Raw genomic sequence first — 23,232 nt, 5'->3', positions numbered from 1 at the left:
CTCATGAGAGCGAAGGAGTTTCCTTGGCAGTCGGCGGTGAGCGTGTTGTCTACAGACCATTCAGTGATCAGCAGAGCCAGGTGAGTGACCCAAGGAGAATGGACAGGTGCAGTCCACCTGCCCCTGGCCCTCAGGGGCTCGGCCTCAGGTTGGGGGTGGCACTCATACAGGCTCTCCCACTTGCAGGAGGCTCCTGTCCTGCTAGCCAGCTATTCTGTCCATGTCACCTGGGCCCTTAGCACTGCCTCGGGTCTCTGGAAGGCAGGTGAAGGCCTGATACTGTTTTCCAGCCCCATCTCTTTGCTATTTGTTAACAAATTTATTTACAGTTCCTGAACCAGGATTGTGAAATTTAACAAGAATGGCATAAAAAGGCCAAACGTGACCTCTGCGAGGGTTGCACAAGCAGTTGCTCTGTTTCCAAACTAGTAAGTCAGGTCCTCACCCGCAGCTAGGCCCCCCTCTTTCTTCCTCCAAAATGAGAACAGAATAGCACCAGGCTTCTGGTAGCTTCAACATTTAAAGAGACAAACACACAGAGGCAGAGAAGGGTGAGAAGAACCACAGTACAAAATGTAATAAAAAAAAAAGTGGCCAAAGAATCAATAGCAAACCCATCTCTGTCTCCAGATTAATGGCTTGGCTGAAAGAAATGGGTGGAGGTCCTCAGGGAGGGAAGAGGGTGATGGAGAAGTTGGCAAGGGAGCCACTGACCCTAGAACAGAACCCTGGGTGGGCAGCCCAGATTGAGGCAGGGAAGGAGAGAAGAGTCTGTCCCCAGAGGGGGATCTGGCCACATCTTGGGCTCAGGGGACAGGTCAGTGCTGGGCCCCCACCAAGTGCGGGGGGAGGGGGAGGGCGGGAGCTCTGTAAGTACCACAGCCGAGCCCCTCCTCTGCTTCATATGTTCCTGAGGATCTGTGCACAGCGTGGGGGGCTGGGGGAGGGGACACAAACAGGCATTTCAGAAAGCAGGAGAGCCACATGCTTGTGGGAAAGGAGGCTAGGGTGGGGGTGGGGAACACTAACTAACCCTGGGCTCTGCAAAGAGACAAGTGCCTGCGGAGGGACAGGAAGCCAGGCCAGGGATCCTGCTGCTCCAGCTTCTCTGTAACCCTTTCCTATGCCAAGCTTGCCTCTGCCTCCTGGCAAGTAGGCAGCTGGCCATGGCTGGACAAGCCCATCACAGATCAGTGGCCAGTCAGGAGCACGGCTGGAGGTAGGGGTAGCAGAGGGCAGGAGAGCCCTCGGCCCTAAGCCCACTCTCTCTTGGTCCTACCTGAAGACTGGGTGGGCGGGAGGACTGGCTTTGTCCACCCAGAGCTTGGCCATGACCACAGCTGTTCACTTGCACTTCAAAGGCCAGGCCCCAGGCTCCTTCTGGCTCTGCTGGGGAGGCCCTGGGGCGCTGCTCCTCCTCCGTGTTTCTGGCTGGGTGTGCAGCACTCAGCAGAGGTATAACTTGACTGTTACCTGGCCCTCATGTGAGAAGCTGTCTGGCCCCATGAAGAGCTGTGAGCCCTGGGGGACTCACAAGAGCCGTTTGCTGCTGGTGCTGGGAAATAGGGAGGCAGGGGGCTGGAAGAGGCTGGCTCCCACACTGTCTGGCAGAGGGTTAGGGAGAGGCAGCCTGGCTCTCCACAGGCCCTCCTGAGGGTTACGTGTCCGCAGCTGAGTGCAGGTGGGCTGCCAGCCGGCTTGGAGCTGCAGAGCCGCTGGGAAGCTGGTCAGTCTGCTGCGAGACAGGGCCGGGGGCTGCACACTCAGAACCCTCAGAACCAGCGGAATACCCTCCCCCAAGCCAGGGGGGCTGTGTGGCCCAGAGCTCTGCCGGCCTGTCTGTGAGCTGCCAGGGGATGGGGTCTGGGAGAGTGAGGCTGGTCTGTGGGTGGCACAGGGGCAGGAGGGAAGTCAGAGGCTTGGACTCGTGGCCTGGGAGGGGAAGGGAGAACAGCTGTCTGCCATCGGTTGTCCTGGTGCTACAGGGGCTGAGGGCTCTTGGGACAATGAATGAGGCCTGTGGCCAGGAGACCCCTGGCCTCTTCTCGGCACTGCCACTGGGGAACTGAACCTTCCGCTTGTGGCCAACAAGTGCCGGGTGTGGGCCAGGGGAGAGGTCTGCAAAACCAGAGCTGGCCAGAAGGCACTGGCAGGTAGGGCTCCTGGACACCAATGTCCCTGGGGGGTCCACAGTGACATCAGCCGACAACCCTGGGTCTTGGCAGCTTGCTACTAGTTCCAGTATCTCAGCAGCCCCCACACATTCAGCTGGTGCTTTCGTGCTGTCCACCACCCCATCCTGTTCTGGGTTGCCTGGGGTCTGGTAGTCATCTTCCTCCCTCATCCTGGGAGATGTTGTCCTGTCGTAGGTGGGCTGACTGGGAGACAGAGTCTCAGGACACAGAAGGTCACAATCCGAAGCTGGGGACCCTGGTGGCCTGTGGGGACAGAAATACCCTTTGGGCCACAGGGCTCATCTCCAGAGCAAGCAATAAGCTGGGGTCCTCCTGGGCCGGGCTGAGGGCAGGGCGGGGATGGGGCATGCATGGTGCTACCCCTCTGGAGCCCCGTGAAACGCCTGCTCTTCGGGTCACCCCCCCTACAGCAGTGGCCAGTGCTGTTTGCACCTCTCTTGGCTCTGCAGTCTGTGGTCAGGGCTGGCCAGAGGAACAGGTTAGAGGCTGTTCCATTTAATAACTTCACAGAGGAGGCTGTGTCCTCTGGCGGCTGGAGGAAGCAGCAGAGCAGCAGCAGAGCCTGGCTGTCTAAGCCGGGCTCAGCGAGTGAGGCCCGAGGTGGAGACTCAGGCTGAGAGGTGAAGCCACAGGTCCTTGATAGATGCTCAGAGAGCCCTGGAATTCCACTGAAGCCCCTGCAATCCTTCTTTCTGGGGGTAACTTATAGAGTGGGCAGAAAGGCCTTGCTCTCCACCCACCTGGGAGGGACCTAGGAAGCCCTTCTACACACTTCTAGAAGGCCAGACAGGCACATACCAGACACATGACCAGGAGTACAACTGCTGAATGTGCTCCCAGCCCCCACAACTGTGGTGATGCCCATGTGTTAGGAAGGGAGCTGTGCTCTGGTCTGGGGCCAGTTCCAATTGGCCAAAGCCACAAATGGAGAACTTTCCCACCCCATCTCTAAAACAAAGTAGACGATGATGGGAAAGAAAGGGGAGGAAAGAGAAAAATGTCACAGCCTGGTTCATGCTGTTGCCAACCTGGAGAGGGCAGCATCAGCAGTAAGAACATGGCTGTGCCCGCCACCCTTGGTAGGGCGGCACCATGGCGCTCACCTGGGGAGGCTGGCCTGGAAGGGGATGTCCACAAAGCTGTGGCTGAGCTGGGTGATGATCCGATCGACTTCTGCATATGGGTGGGCTTCTAGGGCAAAGCCCTGGTGCTGGGCACTCTGGAGATGCTGCCCAGGGGTGAGAGGAGGCACGGACATTAGACAAGGCCAGGGTAGGGTGCCCGCAGAACTTCTGGCCACACCAGGGAGCCTGGGAGGGAATGGCTAGCTCAAAACAGTCTGGGGAGCAACTACTTAGCGGGAGGGGGCTCACCCCATGGAGCTCCTCAAAGGCCTCCAGGCAGCACTCGCAGTACCCTTTCCTCCTCCTGGGCATGGTGCGGGCGACTGATCGTGGGCTTGGTTCTTGGTCCTTGAGTTCTCTGGGGAGGAGGCAGGGTGAGAGAGAGTGCTCACTGCTGCTCCAGGGCCTGGAGCTCAGGCCAGGCAGGGCATCGACCGAACAGCCACAGAGCTGGGCAGGCACAGGCAGGCCTGCCTGCACTCGGCACCACTTGTCCAAGGGTGGCAGGAGAGGCAACAAGGAAGATGAGACCTCCCCAAGGGCACCCTGTCCTAGCTCTGTCCTTTCCCTGCCCACATATCTCAAACCACAGGTGACAACAGGAGGTGGTAGGCAGCAGCAAGAAACCTTGGAAGGATAGCTCACACCCAAACCCATGTTCATCTGACCTGCAAAATGAAAGGGAAAAGGCCTCAACAGCAGTGAGGGGACTGTGCTGCCCTTGACCTCCTCCATCTTAAACGTCCCCTTCTCCATGGTTCAGTCTGTCCCCTCCCTCATGCTTACTTGCCTCTTGCACAACTGCCCCCTTAACCGAGGACTTTCAAATCTCTTTCGCACACCTGACTTCTCACCTGAATTTCAGTCCCATATTTCAAACAGCCCGTAGGGCATTGCTATTAGGTTGTCCAAGCAAACTCAATAAATCTAAAATATTCCCCTTTGAGGACTTTCTAAGTATCACACACACCCCGCCCAAAACAGAAAAACTACGTGCAGTTTTTTAAAATGTATGCACAGCAGAAAACAAGCAAAGTTAAAAGACAAACCATAAGCAGGGGGCAATGGTATTGATAACTAAAAACACAGCAAAGGTCTCATTTCCCTGCTACACGAAGGGCTCCTTACACATCTGTAAGAAAGTGATCAATGACTGAACAGAGAGATGGGCAAATGATATGCAGAAGATGCACACAAAGAAATTCAAATGATCATACAAAACAGACTGAACCTCATTCATAATGAGGAACAATGACAATTCTAATTACACTGAGATATGGTTTCTAACCTGTCACATGGGCCTCAGTCTGGAAGTCTGACAGCTCTCAGTATAGCCACGGGGGTGGGGAAACAGGCTCTCTTGAGGCTGGGTCAGTGTTTCCTGGCATCACCTCCATGAAAAGCAATTTGGCCACAAAATTATAAATGCAGACACCCTTTGACCCAGTATTTCCACTTTTAGGAATTTATTTCACAAAAATACTTGAACAAGACTATTCACTGCAGCCTTATTTATAATAGCAAAAGACTGGAAATAATCTCAGCATCCATCAATAAAGAGACGGGGTAAATACAGTAAATCCATGCAATGGAATACCCTGCAGCCATAAAAGGGAATAAGGATGCTTTTAGGTACTGATAGGAAATTAATCTAAGATACAGTAAGTGGCAAAAGCACGATCCAGTGTGATAAATATTATGCTCCTCTTTATGCAAGAAGAGGGAACAAAGGACACAGTGTGCTTCTGTGCACATAAACTAGCTCTGGAGATAGACTCATGATCTGGAGATTAGAGGATGGGTGTGGGAGACTTTTCACTTTAAAACCTTTGTAATGCTTGAATTTTGAACCAAAATAATAATTTTTAGATTTAAAAAAGCATTTCCTCCCACAGATTTTACACACACACACACACACACACACACGCATGCATATGGAACCCTGGCCAACATCCTCCCTATCCTCCCCCTGTGTAGGCACCAAAGCTTCATTGCTTCACCACCTTCCATTTATAATCTCTCGGCTCCTCTGGGATTCCGAGGCCATTCCAGGTCTACCACCACCTATCAGCTCCAAGTCCGCAGCGCCCTGGCTGGCTCTCTATCGTAGCCCTTGTACTTTCTAGGAAATGTGTGAAGGGCACTAGGACTTCCTCTCAGCTCCTTCTCTCCTGACTCCCCTCCACCTATTGCCACATTCCCTTCTGTTTTTCCTCCCATTTGCACTATTTCCCGATCTTGTCGCCTTTTTCTACTGGTGGAACCTACAGGCCTTGTTGACCCTGGAATCTCTCAGGCTGAGTCTGCTCCGTCCTGTTCTCCTGGTCTATGAACTAACTCTGTGGCCCAGAAGTTAGAAAGGGCCTGAGAAGGCATTTAGTACATCAACTGAGCCACGATCCTTCTGCAGTTTGGTTAGTGAAGATTCACATTTTGCCTGGCTGGTGTGGCTCAGTGGATTGAGGACTGGCCCACAAACCAAAAGACTGCTGGTTCAATTCTATCAGGGCACATGCCTGGGTTGCGGGCCAGGTCCCCAGTTGGGGCTGTGTGAGAAGCAACCAGCTATTGGGGTTCCATCATCAGATACTGATTCTGTAGGTGTGACATGGGGTCTAGGAATCTGCATTTAAATAAAACCCAAGGATATGTTTTCTGATTTTAGAGAGAGAATAAAGGAGAAAGAGAAACATCGATGTGAGAAACATCGATGGGTTGCTTCCTGTACATGCCCCAACCAGGGATTGAACCTGCAACCTTTTGGTGTAGAGGACAATGCTCCAACCCAGCCACCCAGCGGGGGCCAGGAACCTGCATTTTTAATGGTATCCCACGGGCCTCTGATGAAAGTAGTCTATAGATCTGCATTTCAGAAACAAGACTATTGTCCTCTGGACACAAGTCAAATTCTTCAGTAGGAACGGAGAACACCAAATAAAACGGATGAACACTCCTCTTGTCTCTTCTCTGGGCTAAGTTCCCAGAATAGACTTCACATAAGGAGATAACACATGGCCATTCCAAATCTGACCAGCAGGCCCCTAGGGGAAAGGACCTTGGCCTATAACCAGCCCTTGTTATTCAGGAACCAGAAAGACCCACCTGGTATGGTGTGAGCTGCCCGGGGTCGTCAGGGCCTCAAAGGGACTTGCATCTTTGGGACCCAGAAAAGAAATTTCTGGGAAGGATTTAAACTGATGGTGGAAAGGACGAAACTTCCTGAAACACAGAAAACTTTCACTCTGACTATAGTGGGAAAGGTAAAGGATGAGGCAGGGGGTCGCCAGCCCAACTCCCTAGAGTTCCATCCTGATAAAGTGGACTCTCACCTGCACATCTCTTAGGTTCTAAAACAAAACTCTCATCCAGTCAAATTAATACTTATGCTCTCCCTGTCTACTTTTCAAACCTGTTTATACTCACTGCTTCATCTGAGTCCTGTAGCCACCCCCTGAACTGAGTGAAATGAAACAAGTGGAGTAAAGAAAGCCCAAAAGGTTCTGGAACTCACCCAAGAGCTCATGGCTAGTGTGTGGCCAAGACCAGACCAGACTAGATCATGTCTCCTGACTCCTGATCTAGTTCTTCCCACATTTCCATTTTGTTTCTTGATCCTAAAACCAACTTTGAGGACTCTAGCCTCACAGGATCTAAATGGAAGAATGTTTAAACCAAAGCAGTGATTTTCCGGCTCCATTAAAAGCAACATTTCTGCTCTGGGCTAGTCCCTTGCACCCTCTGCAGGATAGCATTCTGAACAGAAGAGGCACAGTGAAGGTTCTGCACAGTCGGTTCCATACTGAGTAGATTCGGTGGTCTGCCTCAAGTTGCTCACATTCAAGCTTGGAGCCAGATCTGATGATGTGTGGACCCCCAGCAAACCCTGCCGATGTAACTATGGGCACCCTGTTTTGGGGGCCATGGCCTGTGCTCCAGAGAGAGTGCAGGCCATAGGTTCCTGGGTGGCTCAGTGAGAGCCCAGCCCTGTGGCCTCAGGAATGAACTAATACATTTCTTGGACCCTTAAACAAAAGGGGGTGCCCTCCAGAGCCCTGGTACCCCATTTCTTTCTCTTCAGTGTTGTTGCTTCTGCTTAAGAGGCTGGAATGTTGAGGTTGGTAAGGCTATCAGGCTTTGAAGAGCACCTGTTTCAGAATAGCATATAAAAAGATTCTAGGGGCACACAAGTACGTGTACCCCCCTCCCCCTCTAGGGAAAGTGGCACCACCTGTGCCTGCCGCGTGCAGGGAGAGACCCTGAGGCACTGGAGGCATCTCTCAGCTGCTGCGTATGAGTCATCACTGCTTGTATTTAACTGGTTGTACAGAGGCTGGGAGTGATGGATATGTACCCTATCCCACCAGAACTGGAGAAGACAGCACCTCGTGCCATCCCCGTATTCATTCCACTCATTTTTGGGCAACCAAAGCCAACTCTGTACTGTGTACAGGGACCGAGAAGGGAACTCAGGCCCACCTGGAGGACAGGCAGACATGCCAGGCTGATGGGGCTGGGTCTTTAGCTGCCCTACATGAGGATTAAGGACCTGAAAATTCTGGTCCCAGGACCCTCTGCTGGATACACATGGGCCTTTTCTCTTTTCAAAAACCTTTTACTTTGAGATAATTATAGATTCACATGGACTTTTGATCTAGTACCTACTGAAGAGTCAGTGATAACCCAGGTGGCTAGTAGCTCATCAGGTTATCATCAACATGGCCCCTGCTCCAGATAAAAAGGGGTCCTAATGGTGGACAGGGCAGGGTGGGAAGGGCACCAGGCTAAGGTTCATTAGTACAGTGGCTATGTGCAGGTCCCTAATTTCTCTGATCTCAGTTTCCCCACTGGGAAGCAGATGGACTCATTCCCACTGAGGGCTTTCACGAGATGACATGTACCAGGAGAGGGTTCTGCACAGCACAACAGAAAGGCTTCCTGGAGTTCAAGGGAATCCCAGCACCAGCCCAAGCCCTCCCACTTCAGCCGAGACCACTGTACTAGCACTGCGCTGGGTCCAGCAACTCTTCAATAGTGTCAGCTTACAACTAGGAGTGGACGTGGAGAAATCATGGGCCTGTATGGGACAGCACGAGCTCATAAAAGCAGGGCATTAAAAGGAGGTAATTCACACACAGGATCATTAACCTCTGGCTCATGAGCAAAAGCAGTGTCAGCTGTGCAATGCCGCCCAGGTTCCTCCTCCTGGTATGTGGGGACTTTTCCATGACGGGAGAGAAAGTGGCTTCTGGGAAGACAAAGCTACAGTGCTCCGTGACCCACGTCAGCTTGGGACCTCTCCTCTGTGTGGGCCTGGTGGGGATGAGGAGAGGGGGAGGAGGCCCCACTCACCGGCTCTCATCTTCAATTTTGAGGAACGGTGCTTTCAGTCTGGCCACTGGAAAGGAAGCGGGCACACATTAGCCAGCTGTCTGCTCCAGTGCAGGGCCCACACGGCACACACAGGAAATGCTCAGAGTCGAGGCCCTGCCAAAGCCTAAGAGCCTCTCAGAGCTGGAACACATGCTGTCCCAAGGTGTGCCTTTCCATTTGGCAGAGATGAGGCACCCGCTTCCATCTCTTCCAGCCTCTAAGCTGGGAGAAAGAGTTCCACCATTGGGGGGAAGAGGCTGCAAGGGGCCTGTGCTCCCAGGCGTGCCCGCACTCAGCAGGACAGAGGACCCTCCTGCATGCGGATTCTGAAGGCTGTCACTGACCGTCAGGAACCTGGCTGAGTGGGAGAAACGCAGCCCTTGCTGGTTTCTGCTAAAACCTCCTTCCTAGACCTTTATTCCTGGTGTCTCAGAATCCTGAGAGGCCCAGGAACACTCCCAGGCAGAATTCTCCATGAGGACCCTGGGTTGTTTTTGGGGGGAGGGGGCAGAGTAGACAGGGGAAGGGGCAGAGCAGAAGAGAGCTAGAGTGGTTAGAGATCTTAGCAGAAGGATGGTAAAAAAATAAAGGTGAAATCTGGTCATCCTCCCCCAAAAATAGGTCAAAGGGGTTCTGGGAGGACAAATTTGGAGTCAATTAATCAAGAGATTCATCCCCTAGAGATAGTTATTTGCACAGCGTACAAAAACTCTTAGGCATTAAGAACCCTTTCTACCTTCCCATGGTCAGCAGAAGTCCTGTCAAAGGGGTGGCAAGCCTGGGCAGAATTAACACCCACCGAATCTCCAAAAAGGCTGGCATCTCACAGCTCCTGGACCCGTTCGAGGAAGCCACCAGTACCCAAGCAAAAAAAGCAGACTCTCTCCTTGCACAGCAGCAGCTCCCATTAATTACTTTTTTGGGGGCGATCCCTTGTCTAATTAACTGAGACAGTTATTAAAATCAATTCCCTCATAGATTTCCTTGAATTTTGAACACGAGAGATGCCAAGTGACATTTCTCAGCTCCCGCTTGTTCACGAATAAATGCCACTTAAAGAGCATCTTTGGGAGAAACATCCAGGGGAAGAAACTCTCCTGCTGTCCAAGAAAAGCTGGGAGCCAGGCCTGTCAACCTGCCTGTTTGTCAATTTCAGGGAGTTTGGCATTTCTGAAAGTGGTAGGCAGCTGCTAAACTGCCCACTCCAAACTGCTCCTGAATCAGAAGAAAAAGGATGTGGAACTTCAACTGATGGCCAGGAACAGCCAGAGGGACCACATGCGGTCTTGGCTCTAAGAAGAAGCCTCAGCCCAGCAGCTCTAGACTTGCTCATGGATGCCCCTCTCCTCTTTGAAGCCGAGGGGATAACACAACCTGGACTTGCTTCCTGCCACAGAAAAGGGAGCAGATGCTGCCACAGAGGGAGTCTCAGGGTAGCATTTAGGGAGGGAGGGATTGCAATTAGATGAGGAACAGGTACCATACTGACCTCTCCGCGTTCTTGACTCTGCTGGACACGTTCCCTAAATGGAAAGGGAAAATAGGTTAAGGATGTGAGGGAGCCAGAGGGGTTGAGGAGCAGGGCTGGCAAGCTGAGTTGCTGTGAGTCTGCCCCACTTTGCTTCCTGTTGTTGGCTGGGCCCTGAGCTAGAGCTGACCTGAGCACAAAGGCTCCCTCCGCCTCCCCAGAGACACAATGAGAGGTGAGCATTGTGTGTGACTCTCAAGCTGACTTTGTGGAGGGAATGCAGGCCGGAGCAACAGCAAGAGCTATGGAGCCCCACAGGCCTGCGTGGGTGGGAAGTGGAGAAGCGCCGCCTGTGATGTGAGGGGCACTCACCACCTCCTTGGATGTGGCACAAATGGGTAGGGACAGGCAACAGACCTGATACAGAGTAGGTGCTCACTAAATGGCAGCTTATAAATACAAGGCCATCAAGGCACACTGCCATTTCAGGTCAGCCTACAGGACAAGAGTGAAGGCAGTACCTTTTACTTTCCTGTGCCCTATCTTACGTACCCTGACTGTTGGTCAAAACCAACATTTAGTCCAAGGTCAAACAAAGCTAATATAAAAAACTAAACAGAAAGAATTAAGAAATCAGTAGAGGCAGGAGATGGGGCAAGACGGAGCCAATGAATCCATGACTGCCATATCCTCCTCCGGGCCACATATCCGGGGTAAAGACAACCCCCAAACGCCTTCTACATCCCCATGCATATCAGCAGGTTGTACCCAGAACTCACTCCAAAACACTCCCAAGTATCTAAAAAATAATTAAGTGAACAAAGTCAAGTAATAATACCATGTATTTGCATAAAAGTGGAAATTTTTGACATATCTGCTGTAAGTGCATGGAGTCCTGGAAGGATACCCAACAAACTATTCACACTGCTCATCTCCAAGAGGCAGCTCAGTGGCTGGGGAACAGAAGTTGGAGGGGAGGGACTTTCACTATATACCTTTTCTAATTGTGACATGTAAACCTATTTAGCAGGAGCAGCAGCAAAACCCCAAAGACCCCTAGACCAGAGGGTGTAGGGCAAGGGGTGCAGAGACCAAGCGCTCCATCTGGTGGGTTGCTACAGCTGTTGGCTATGTTCCTGGGTAGACCTGCAGGGCTTAGTCCTTCTTCAGATTCTGGCTGGGTGAAAGCACTGTGACTTTAAATCAGCATGGGCTGTCTGGATGTGATACATACAGTTCTAACTCCAGCAAAGGAAGGAAAAGCCAAACCAGAATTTGGACTATGACAGCTATTTCAAACCACATCCTCTGCCCCCAGTCCCCACCCATGCTATCTTAAGGCTCATGCCCAGGCCAAGAGGTGTCCCCAGAAAGGCAGCCTGGCCAGCAGGCCACGGGCTGTTTTATCTAGGCCAGGACTATCCATGGCCCAGGTGGCAGCGAATGCCTTGGTGTACCATGGGAGATCAGCAGGTAGCAGAGGGAGGAGAGGACAGGCTATGCACACCAGGGATGAGCTGAGAGGCTACACTCCTCTTAATTTTTCCAGGATGGCCAGGAACAGATGGCTTGGGTGAGACAGAGATTTACTACAGTTGCCACAGACTTCAGTTTGCAAACCATCCATTTCCCTTCAGCTCAGCAGGATGACCTACCTCTGGCTTCTTTGTGCCTTGTTTCTTCACACACAAAGCATCTAGAGAGAGTTGCTGCACATGGATCATCATTTCTGTGGAGAAAACAGAGGGCTGTGGCTAAAGGCTTCCACTCCTCATTTCCCCAGCAAAGCCCCTCTCTGGAACTAGGGGACTAAAAGTCTCACCAGGCCTGGCACATTGGATCACACCAACCTTGCCTGCCACCTTCTGGCTATGTGTCATTTCTGCACCTGCTGATAAAATAAATGGCTGGGCCTTCTATCCCTGGAAAAGGACCTAAGCTGACTTCACGCTCTTTTGTAGCACTGAATACAACTCCTAAACACAAAGTGGCTTATGGCTCACAAAGGGTTTTAAGGTACTTCTAAAGAGCAGCTTCTGTGGGGGCGAGCAAGCCATCTGAGTCACTCAGATGTATCCTTAACGGGGAAGACCCAGCAGGAGTTATACAGGCTAGAGCTTCTCTAACACACAGGAAGGCAGGAAACTGGATCAAATCAGAAATAGCTAATTTTCCGGTGACAATGGAACCCCCACTTCCCAGATCAGGACCTTCCCATGCACAGTTCTCTATCCCCCTGGCAGATCTCAGGCTGGATCTGGACCAGCTCCCTTCAAGGATCAAAGAAAACCCAACTTGAAGTGGAGCTAGATATAAAAGCCATTCACTGCCAGCCTATTCGGGACAGCTATTCTAGTGTAAATTTAATACAACTTGCAAAAAGGTGGTATAGTGAGGCAACCCTATAAAAAAGAAATAACATGAAGTTTAGTTGGGCCAAACTAGGTCGGAATGTGGGTCACACTACTCCTGGTGAGACTATGGATAATTTGCTTAATTCATCTAAGGCACAATTTCCTCATCTGTACAATAGGCAGAGGACTATAGTGAGAATTAAATGAGGTAATTCCTAGAACAGAGTACATACCCGATAAATAGTTATGGATATTAGGGCTATTTCCTTATTTATAAAACAAGATCATTACATTAGCTTGAGGAGCGCTATTGAGTGGGTTAAACAGGATAGCACCTTCCAGTACATACACTCTGCAATTGTGACTGCAGGTCTCCACACCCTCCCACCTTTGTGGATCAATACGGTAACTGAGTATGCCTGGCTTCCAGCCAGCTCACACAACTATGACCCCTCTAAAAGTGAATGTTCCCCATCAGTCACCAACTCTCCCCTTCACCAGGGTCCTGGGCAGTAATGGTACCATCCACATGCAGAATCCTCACTCCCCAGGAGCGGGCATTAGTCAGGAGGCTGCTGCCGCTCCTGCTGCCTCCTCCGCTGCTGCTCCCCTGGAAAGAAGCAGCAGAGTCAGGCAGGAACATGAGACACTACAAGGTCTGAACGCCAAGGGGGCAGGTTGCCCTGGCTTCTGGGAGCTCAGGGTCATCCACACAGAGGGATGATGTAGGGAGAGTCTACCTCAACCCTTGGGGAGACCTTATCCTCCACTTGGGCTGGGTACATCTGTAGGGGATGGACTGCTGGTCTACCTACTCTGTTCTGGCACCTTGTGACCAGGAAGGAACACATGCTTATAAGAGAGCTGCTTGTTGGGAGGGCCTCTGTGAGGAAAGCTCTCAGCACACAGTAAGTAATAAACACCAGTGACAGTCACTATCAAGCTGTACTGGCCGCACTTTTCCCGCCCTGACATCATCCTCCCTCATCACAGCCAAAGCACCCATCCTGATGTCACCTTAATGACCCCTCTCATAAGATGACCTCGATTTCTTCTCCTGCCACTTAACTTTAATTGTTCTGGATTCTCACAAAAGGGATAAACAGCTACTTGTAAAAGATTTACGAAGTCTGGCTATGTGCAGAGCAGATATATCCCACAGCACCCCTCCAAGATGCTCTTGGTAGGCTCTGAGTAGGAAAACTCAAGGAGTCAAATCCTGGCCCTACCGCCAACACCCTGGGTGACTCTGGACAAATGACTTAACTTCTGAGCCCCACTTCCTCCTTTGTAAGAAGGAAATGACAATACATCTTGCAGACTATATGTTTTGTGTTAGTATAATTGACCCTTGAACAACACGGGGATTTGGGGTGCTGACCCCTGCACAGTTGAAAATCCGCATATAACTTTTGGCTCTCCAAAAACTTGGTTGTCCCTCGCTATCCACGAGGGAGCTTCTCCACGACCTCCCACAGATACCAAAACCCGCAGACGCGCAAGACTCCTATATAAAATGGCATATTTCAGTGAATACAGTCGGCTCTCCATATATATGGATTCTCAACCATCAATCAAAAACAGTACAGTTATTTGTTTGTTGAAAAAAAGTCCACATATAAGTGGACCTGCACAGTTCCAACTGGTGTTGAGGGTCATTTGTCCTTCAGAGAACCTCAGAACCCTCAGCTCACCTGGTTTCTGATGGCCTTCTGCAGCAGCTCCTTCCCTCTGCTCATAGGCACCTGCCAGGAAGAGAAGAGCAAGGAGGTTGCTGTGTAGACCACTTGTGCACAAACAGATATTTACACAGGAGTGGGCCAGGATATTGCAGTCATGTCTCGGAAAGCTGGGAGCAATGGCAGCTCAGGAGTGACTGAAATGAGAGCCTACAGAACCTTTTGGAGGTAAAGCCACACCCAAGTTCAGGTCTCCCACAGGTAGCTACAGCCTGGACCCTGGCAGAGAAGGGAATTCTGAATTCACCAGAGGTCAAAGTGTTACAAATGTTTGAAGACCTCCCTTTAAGACTCTCTGCACTCTCCAGCAGAAACGTCTAGGCCAATGTCAGTAAGCCCTCTCTGGTTTACAGAGGACCCTCCTATTGTTTCTGAACCTCTGACTCTGCAGTCCCAGGTAAAGGGACAATACATCATAAAAGAAACAGCATGGGGAAAGCATGCTGTGAGATGTTTAAACCCAGAGCTATGATCAAATATTTTCAGCCCCTGAGTTCCAAAGAGAAATTAAACCAGATGAAACTAAAACCAGAGACTGCCTTAAAGGGCTCATTGAGACTTACTTCCTTTGTTTATAGAAGACACTTTTCCTACTCCACGAGGTTCTTACCAAGTCTACAGGTTTCTGTGAAGGCCTGGTGTGGCTGGCTGTTGGACTGGCCATGGATGGTGTTTCCACTCTGACCTCACTGGGGCTGGAGCAGCCTCTGTGGCTTGTCCCACAGCTTTCTGCCTTCGCCTCCCTGCGGTTGGACACGATGTAACTTACTTCTTTGCTCAGAAAACCCTCAATTACCTGAAACCAGATCACAGAGGTGGCTGAAAACCAAAAGGCAGATGTAGAATCATCAATACCAAGAGGTTGGAGAAGGAAATCATGGCTGCCAGAAGTTCCAGAATCAATGTCTTTAAATAGACCAAATGCAGTTCTGCACTGGGTCCCCAAGTAGACATTATCCTGAAATGTAATAGGATTTATATATATCAGCTCAGGTTTTTGTCTCCAGAACTGCTGCTCCTGACCCAGCGGAAAGCCACAGGCTTTGAGTTATTTGACCAGTTTGAGTTTGCACAAAGCAAGAGCACACTAAAGGGACCGGAGAGGATTAAATGTTAGCTTATTTAAGCCATGATTTTTCTGTGGAGATACACTGTGACATCCAGACCTCCCACATCTGTAACCTTGACTACACTATTAAAAGGAGCCTAGCCCTGGCTAGTGTAGCTCAGTGGACTGAGCACCAGCCTGAGAACCAAAGGGTCACTGGTTCGATTCCCAATCAGGGCACATGCCTGGGTTGTGGGCCAGGTCCCCAGTAGGGGTCGCATGAGAGGTAACCACACATTGATGTTTCTCTCACTCTCTTTCTCTCTCCCTTCCCCTCTCTCTAAAAAATAAATAAATAAAATCTTTAAAAATATATAAACAAATAAAAAGAGCCTAAAATATGAAACAAAAAGGGTTTTGGTTACTACTCAGCTGCAGAGGTATCTGCTCACTTACCTGTAAGTCCCTCATGGGCATTGAGAAGATCTGACTCATCTTTGTATCCCAAGATCCCAACAGTGTCTGAAGCACAATGACACTTAACTCATGTTTGTGGGAAGAAGAAAAGATGGAAATAAGCAGTAGTGAGTTGGCAAATGTTTAATGACTGACTCTCTGGGGGTAAAAACATCCCTGCTTTGTAGCATTTGCTGACTTATGTGGGGTAAATACTCCCATTATGACCAATTTCAAGCTACCAACATGACGTCATTGAACATGGACTTGGAAAGAGATGCTAATAACTGGTTCTTGTGAGCTAGTACTAGCCAGCGTGAGCATACTACTGAAAATAAGGATGGATCATATCTCTAGTGTATGACCGGATGAGAAACCTGGCACTTAAGTATATATACCCAAAAGAATTAAAAACAGGGACTTGAACGGATACTTGAACACCAACGTTCACTGCAGCATTATTCACAATAGCCAAAACATGGAAACCACCCAAGGGTCCACCAATAGATAAACAGATTAGCAAAATGTGGTATATCTATATAATGGGATATTATTCAGTCATTAAAAGAAATGAAGTTTCAATACATGCTACAGCATGGAAGAACCTTAAAAGCATGCTAAGTGAAACAAGCTGCAAACAAAAGGACAAACATCAGTGATTCCACTGATATACAGTATCTAGAATAGGCAAATTCAGAGACAGAAAGGGACTGTAGGGAAAGGAAATGGGAAGTTATCGGTTAATGGTTATAGAGTTTCTGTTTGGGGTGATAAAAGTTTTGGAAACAAAAACATGGTAATAGTTACACCACTGTGTGAGTGTAATTAATGCCAATGAACTGTGCACTTAAAGATGGTTAAAATGGCATATTTTATGTTATATACATTTTATCACAATTTAAAAGAAATCTTTAAAGTTATGGCTTAAAGGGGTGCCTCTGTCTACCTTCTGTAATATGGCAAAAACAAATGCTAGAGCCCGTGGGAGTGGGGCAGCAATTAACCTATATAAATATGGTAGATGGCTTAATGGCTGCACATTCCTCCCATCCCAGTATACCTACTCATCTGCAATAAGACTTTGCTGTTCCTTCCATTAGGAGGTGGAGACATGTTCCTCCATCCCTCTCAATAGGATTCCTTCTGTCCAACAGAATGGTGAAAATAATATGTGTGAGTTCTAGAGCCTAGGCCACAGGAGGTCTTGTAGTTTCTCCTTTCAGCTTCTGGGAAAGCTGCCCCGAGACAACCGTGTACATCAGCTGGTCTAGCTTACTGTATATACACATGATAGTGTACATACATACAACATGTTAAGAAGCTTCAAATAGAATGTATAAGAAGCCACAGAAGCAGCCAGCACCAACTGCCAGATGTATGAGTGAGGTCACCTTGGTCCTTCCAGCTCAGCTGACCCTCCAGCAAAATGCAGCTACAAGAGAAACCATGAACAGAGAAACCACCTAGCCAATCCAGAGAATACAGTAGTCCCTCTCTATATCGTGGTTCACCTATTGTGGCCTCACTGTATTGTGGGATTTTTAAAAATATTATACTTAATTATTTATCATGGATTTTTCGCTATATCGTGGGATTTTGCAGTACTGTATACATATGTTAAAGTTACGTAGGTTTAAGAGTGTAGAATATGTTTAAGAACATAAGTAGTGTTTATAAAACTGTGGGAAAAGTTAATAAGGGATTGGGAACGGTTTATAAGTATGTGGGAAGAGTTTATAAAGCCTTAAAATATATATAAGCCCTGGCTGCTGTGGCTTAGTTGATTGAGTGTCGGCCTGCAAGCCAAGTGTCGCTGGTTCGATTCCCAGTCAGGGCACATGACTAGGTTGCACGTCAGGTCCCCAGTTGGGGGCGCGAGTGAGAGGCAACCACACAGTGATGTTTCTCTCCCTCTCTTTCTCCTTTCCCCTCTAAAAATAAATAAACAAACAAACAAACAAAAATAATAATAAATTATTTTTTTTTAAATATAAATAAATAAATATATATATATATATATATATATATATATATATAAAAATACTAAAATAAATGTAAGGTTCCTACTTCACAGATTTTCACCTATCATGGGGGGGTCTAGAACATAATATGTAGTGAGAAATAACTTGTTTTAAGCCCAATTTCTTTGGTGTTTTTTTATACAGCAAAAACTAAATGACAGAAAAGACTAAAAGTTCAAATGTATTTTTGGGCCAGTTTGGGTGTATGATTATCATTCAGTCTGTCCCCACTGCTGAGTCTCTACATCTCTGAGTTTTTATTAGTTTGACAGCAAAGAGACTCTGCATTCTAAGCCCATTCAAGCAGTTTCCCCAGTGACCCACCTCTTCTGCGCTAAGCACTATCATCCTATATTCTAACCACAAAGATGCCCATGCCAACCCTTACTAAAAGTACCATATGACATACACTGCTTTAAAAATATTTTAAAGGACTCAAACATAGCAAATGCTTTTTACCCAAAGTTGTTCACCACAGTGTTATTTATAAGAGCTCAAATTTATAAACAACCTAAATGTCCATTCGGTAAATTAAGAAAATTAATAATCCACTCAAAAGAATATTATATTCTCATTACAAATAATGGAAATGAGGGACAATAATGACAGGAAAGTGCTAATGCTTTAAGGTTACAGGCAAAAAGTTGGTAACAAAAACGTATTCATAGCCTTGGCCAGTGTGGATCAGTTAGTTGGACTGGCATCCTGTAAACCTAAAGGTCAGGAGTTGGATTCCAGGTCTAAGCACATGCCTAGCGTGTGGGTTCAGTCCCAGTCAAGCGCATGCGAGAGACAACAGATAGATGTTTCTCTCTCTGACATCTCTCCATCCCTTCCCCTCTCTCTAATATCAATAAACACATCCTTGGGTAAGGATAAAAAATGTATTTCTGATCATAGCTATACAGAAAATAAGTATTAAAAATAAAAAGGCAGAATAGAGACAGAAGTAGATAAGTGTTTACCCACGGTTGGGGGTATTGAGAGAAAATGGGAGTGACTGACATGGGTCTGGGTTTCTTTTTGGGGGATGATCAAAATATTCTAAAATTGACTGTGTAATCACACTTGGATATCTCTGTGAATATACTAAAAAACACTAAATTGTTCACTTTATTTTATTTTTAATTTTTATTTATTTATTTTAGAGAGAGAAAGGGGGAGAGAAAGAGAAACATCAACTTATTGTTCTACCGATCTATGCATTCATTGGTTGATTCTTGTATGTGCCCTAACCAGGGATCGAACCCGCAACCTTTGCACATCAGGATGACTCTCTAACCAACTGAGCCACCCAGCCAGGGCCAAATTGTTCACTTTAAATGGGTGAACTGTATGTGAATTGTATCTCAACAAAGCTGTGAAATAAAACAAAAAGAAAGAAGAGAGAAAAGAGTCCAGAAAAAATAAATACATGAAAATGATGGTTGTCACTTGCAGCGGTTCCATGTTTTCTAAAATTTCTAGAAGAAATGGATATTATTTTTCTAATTAGAAAAAAAATAACTTTGTTTTAAAATATGGTTTACACTTGAAATTGCTTTGGGAAAATGTAGCAATACCACTGAAAATACCTGGAAGACAGAGACATAATCCCTCTCCAGCTCCTGCCCTACAACCTGCGATGGCACATGGTAGCACAGGAGAGAGGCAGGTTACATACCCCACCCAGCTGCCGGATGGCCCTTGTCAAAAACTGCAGGTTCCTGCCAGCAGGCAGGTCCAAGTAAAAGGACTTTCCGAAAAAGGGCTGCTGCATCCCAGCATCTAGTGACCTCTTCCGGCATTTTTCCAGACAACTGGATACTCCTAGCTGAGCCCCTAGAAAACAACAAAGAGGAACGAAGTGAGAAGTCTGAGGTAAGAGAGTCTTGTACGTCAAGCAGCCCTCACCAACAACCCGTGTGGTGTGCCCGGCGAGGCCCTGGGCACACAGAGAAGAATTTGAGACCAGTATTCCTGCCTTGGGGTGGCTTTCCCCTTCCTAACCAGTAACACTTGGCATACATCAAAGGATCAAAAGCAAAACAACTCTAAATAGGTAGGCCAGACCACAGTTCCTAGAATTTCCTCAGATAAAGCATCACCAAATATTAGCTCACGTGCCAACAAACCACAAGGGGTAAGAATCAGCAAAGGTAAAGAGACAGCAAAATTAGATCTCTGAGAGCTCCAACTAGAATGACCAGATGGAAACTCTAAGTATTTAAATTAGTAAATACCTCAATTTTATTAAAATAAATTATTTAAAATGTGAGAAAATAAATGTCAAGTTACAATTTTATATCCGACTAAGCAATTATTCAAGATTGAGGGTAAAATAAAGGCAGTTTTTAAGCAAATAATACCCCAATGTATAACCAATCAGTTATTACTAAAGGACTTCAAAAAGGTGTACATTGGAAACAAGAAAACTCAACCCAGAAGGGCTGAAATGCTAAAACAACTGGTAAAAAATGTATATAAATATAAATAATCATTGACTGTATAAAACGATAATAACGATGATTAACTTGGAAGTAAAAAAAAGATAGAAAATAATACAGTAATAATAATATTGTTGCTAGAGAGCAATAATGCTAGATGGGGCTAGGCATAAAGCCTCAGAAAGTTTGTCACATAAAGCTCCCTTTTGAAAACATTCTTGGAGAAAGGTCTCCAGCAAAAAGAGAAATACATCCAGAAGAAAGCAACAAGACATGGGCAAGAAGAGTAAGTAACTTAGTAAAGTGCATGACTGTCTAAAAGGCAACAATCAAATGCTGTGTCTGTAACATTTCAGAACTAAAAGTAGATGATACTAAATGAAAACAGAGGAGAGCCCTGGCTGGGGTGGCTCAGTGGATTGAGCCCTGGCCTGCGATCCAAGGGGTCGCCAGCTCAATTCCCAGTCTGAGCACATGCCTGGGTTGCGAGCCCAGTTAGGGGCGTGAAAGAGGCAACCACACAGTGATGTTTCTCTCCCACTCTTCCTCCCTTTCTCTAAAAATAAATAAATAAAATATTAATTAATAAGGGGATTGGGGAGGAGAGTTTTGAGGGAAGTGACTAGGTGCCAAAATACTAATGTAATTGGGTGGGGGTGTTTATAAATAAACGTAATCATTTTATGATAAAAATAACCATGAATATAAGTTTAATACTCACGGTGACTCAGCCCTGACTCACCATCTGTCTGCCAATCTTGTTAGTAATATCAGACTGAAAGCTCTTGTTTGATCTCTACTGTGAATTCCTAAATGATCCATGACATCCATCAACACATGCAACACTCACACACAAAACCACTAATAATTAGAAAACCCCAACAGGGCTAACATTTTCCGGCGTTTTCCTCCCAAGACGCTCTGGGACAGGAGTAGCAACTTTGACCTCGAATCCCTAGTTTTGACCTGTTACCTACCAAGGTCCGGAGCCCGGAGCCTACTCTCAGCCATTGAACTCTACAGCTCAGGGCAATCGTCGCCTGAAAAAGGGACAAAACAGCTGAACCACCTTCACTAGCCTACGACCTTCCACCATCCCCTTCCCGCGCCACCCAAATCCTGCACAATCCCCAACTCGGCTGCCAAAAACAGCCCTACCCACAACCCATCTCAACTTCAGCGCCGCCTTCCAGGTAATTGTACCCTCAGTCTCTCCATCCCCTTTAGATCTCTGTCCACTCAACTCTCGTGATTCCTCCTGGCTCCTCTACATCCCCTCCCGCCCCCCAGCTTCTGCATCTATCCGCTCCCCAATTCCTGTGTCCACTTCCTGACCCCGTTATCCTCTACAACTTTGACCCTTTTCTGTTTTCCTTCCTACCCCTTCTCCCCTTCCCGGCATCCGTACCCTTTCCCGGCTCCCCCAAACCCTCGGCTCTTTCTCGGCCTCCTTACTCCTTCTTCAAGGCCACGGTGTTACATCCGCGGGCTCCATGGACTCTTTCAGAATCCCGAGCCCCGGCAGCTGCTCTGTAACTAGAGTATCATTTTCTAAGCGCCCTCCGCCGCGGCTTAGGTTTAAATTTCCTCTTGGCTCCGCCCCTAAAACGATGTACTAGTAGCTGTGAGACCGCCCTACGGTGGCCCTAGGAGGACAACATTGACTCTGTAAATCCTTCTCAACTCTATGTTTTCTGTTCCGCTTTCGCTCTAGTCTGTTCATTGTCTGGAGATATTTTGAGTCTCAATAGTCAGCAAACTGGGGATTAGTTTTAGTGGTTCTTCACACAAGCTACTTTGAAATCCCTAGGAGTTCGATGATAAATAATAAAAGAAACCTATCACTGTACAGTTTACATGAATATTTCTCATACACATTTCATCTTCACATCTTTCACTCCCTCCCTTTCCTCCACTTACCCATCCAACCAAAAATTTCTCAAAAGAGGCACCTCCCTTGTTAGACTTTGATCCTCACCTCTCCACTAAAACTAATTCAGGTCAACTGTGACTTCCATGGTCCCAAATCCTAAGGTCATTTTGCAATCCTGATCCTATCCGACTTTCAGAATTGAAACAGACTACTCCTTCTTTTTCTTTTTGCTTCCATTTCTACTTGTTTTTACCTTATTTTAATGGGGTTTCCTCAATTTCCATTGCTGGGTCCAAAGTCTCTGTTTCACCTATAACTGTTGGACTATGCCAAGGCTTTAGCCCTTAGCCCTTGGCCCTCTTCTCTTCCCTATTAACACTTTCCCCCCAAGATGACCTCATCCAACTCCACGGCTTTACAATTCAACCCTATGCTAATGTCTGCAGAAGTTCTATTCCAAGTTCTGACCTCTCCCCTGATCTCTAGACATATATATGCATATATTCACATGCTTACTGGACATTTCCATTTGGATACCTAATGGGCATCTTCAGACTTAACATGTTCAAACAACGTTTGTTCCGTTCCCTATGCCCTCCCGCCAAAAAGCCCACCTACTCTCCCAGTCTTCCCCATCTCAGTAAATGTTACATCATTCACTCAATTGCTCAAACCAAAAAGCTACGAGTTATCTTTCAGTACTTTCTCTTATCTCCACCCCCACTCTAATAAGTTCGACCAACTCCAAAGTACACCTTGAATTAGACTACTGCTACCACCCTAGTCCAAGCCACTATTATTTCTTGTCCAAAGTAACTAAATCAATTCCTAACTATTTCTACTCTTGAGTACCTTCCTTCCTCTCCCCAGTATAATCCTTTCTTCATGCACAACCAGAATGTTATTTAAATACAAGGGTGGAGTTCTAGCTGGTGTGACTCAGTGGATTGAGCGCTGGCCTGCAGACGGGACAGTCACAGGTTCAATTCCCAGTCAGGGCACATGCCTGGGTTGCGGGTCAGGTCCCCATTTTGGGACTTGCGAGAGGCAAGCAATTGACGTATCTCTCACACATCAGTGTTTCTCTCCCTCTCTTTCTCCCTCCCTTCCTCTCTCTAAAAATTAATAAATTTTAAAATAAATAAATAAATACAAGGG

The 23,232-nt window shown here is 47.6% G+C and overlaps 1 protein-coding gene across 1 annotated transcript; it reads right to left on the bottom strand.

Moving 5' to 3' along the window:
- Positions 1-547: 547 nt before the first annotated feature.
- Positions 548-21,776, bottom strand: DBF4B (DBF4B-CDC7 kinase regulatory subunit). Its single transcript, XM_090291063.1, is given in 13 exon segments — positions 548-2,438; positions 3,299-3,423; positions 3,569-3,677; positions 6,422-6,538; positions 8,669-8,714; positions 10,179-10,212; positions 11,813-11,886; positions 13,034-13,121; positions 14,206-14,256; positions 14,861-15,046; positions 19,439-19,596; positions 21,179-21,241; positions 21,610-21,776. Coding segments are annotated over 12 exon segments (1,845 nt in total). The 5' UTR covers positions 21,213-21,241; positions 21,610-21,776; the 3' UTR covers positions 548-1,615.
- Between the last annotated feature and the right edge of the window lie 1,456 nt (positions 21,777-23,232).

This window comes from Furipterus horrens, unplaced genomic scaffold (genome assembly GCF_987537825.1).
Source record: "Furipterus horrens unplaced genomic scaffold, mFurHor1.1.pri manual_scaffold_11, whole genome shotgun sequence".
Classification (NCBI taxonomy): Eukaryota; Metazoa; Chordata; class Mammalia; order Chiroptera; family Furipteridae; genus Furipterus; species Furipterus horrens.
Note: the sequence above shows the minus strand (reverse complement) of the source record. Positions and strands in the feature narration are given on the sequence as shown.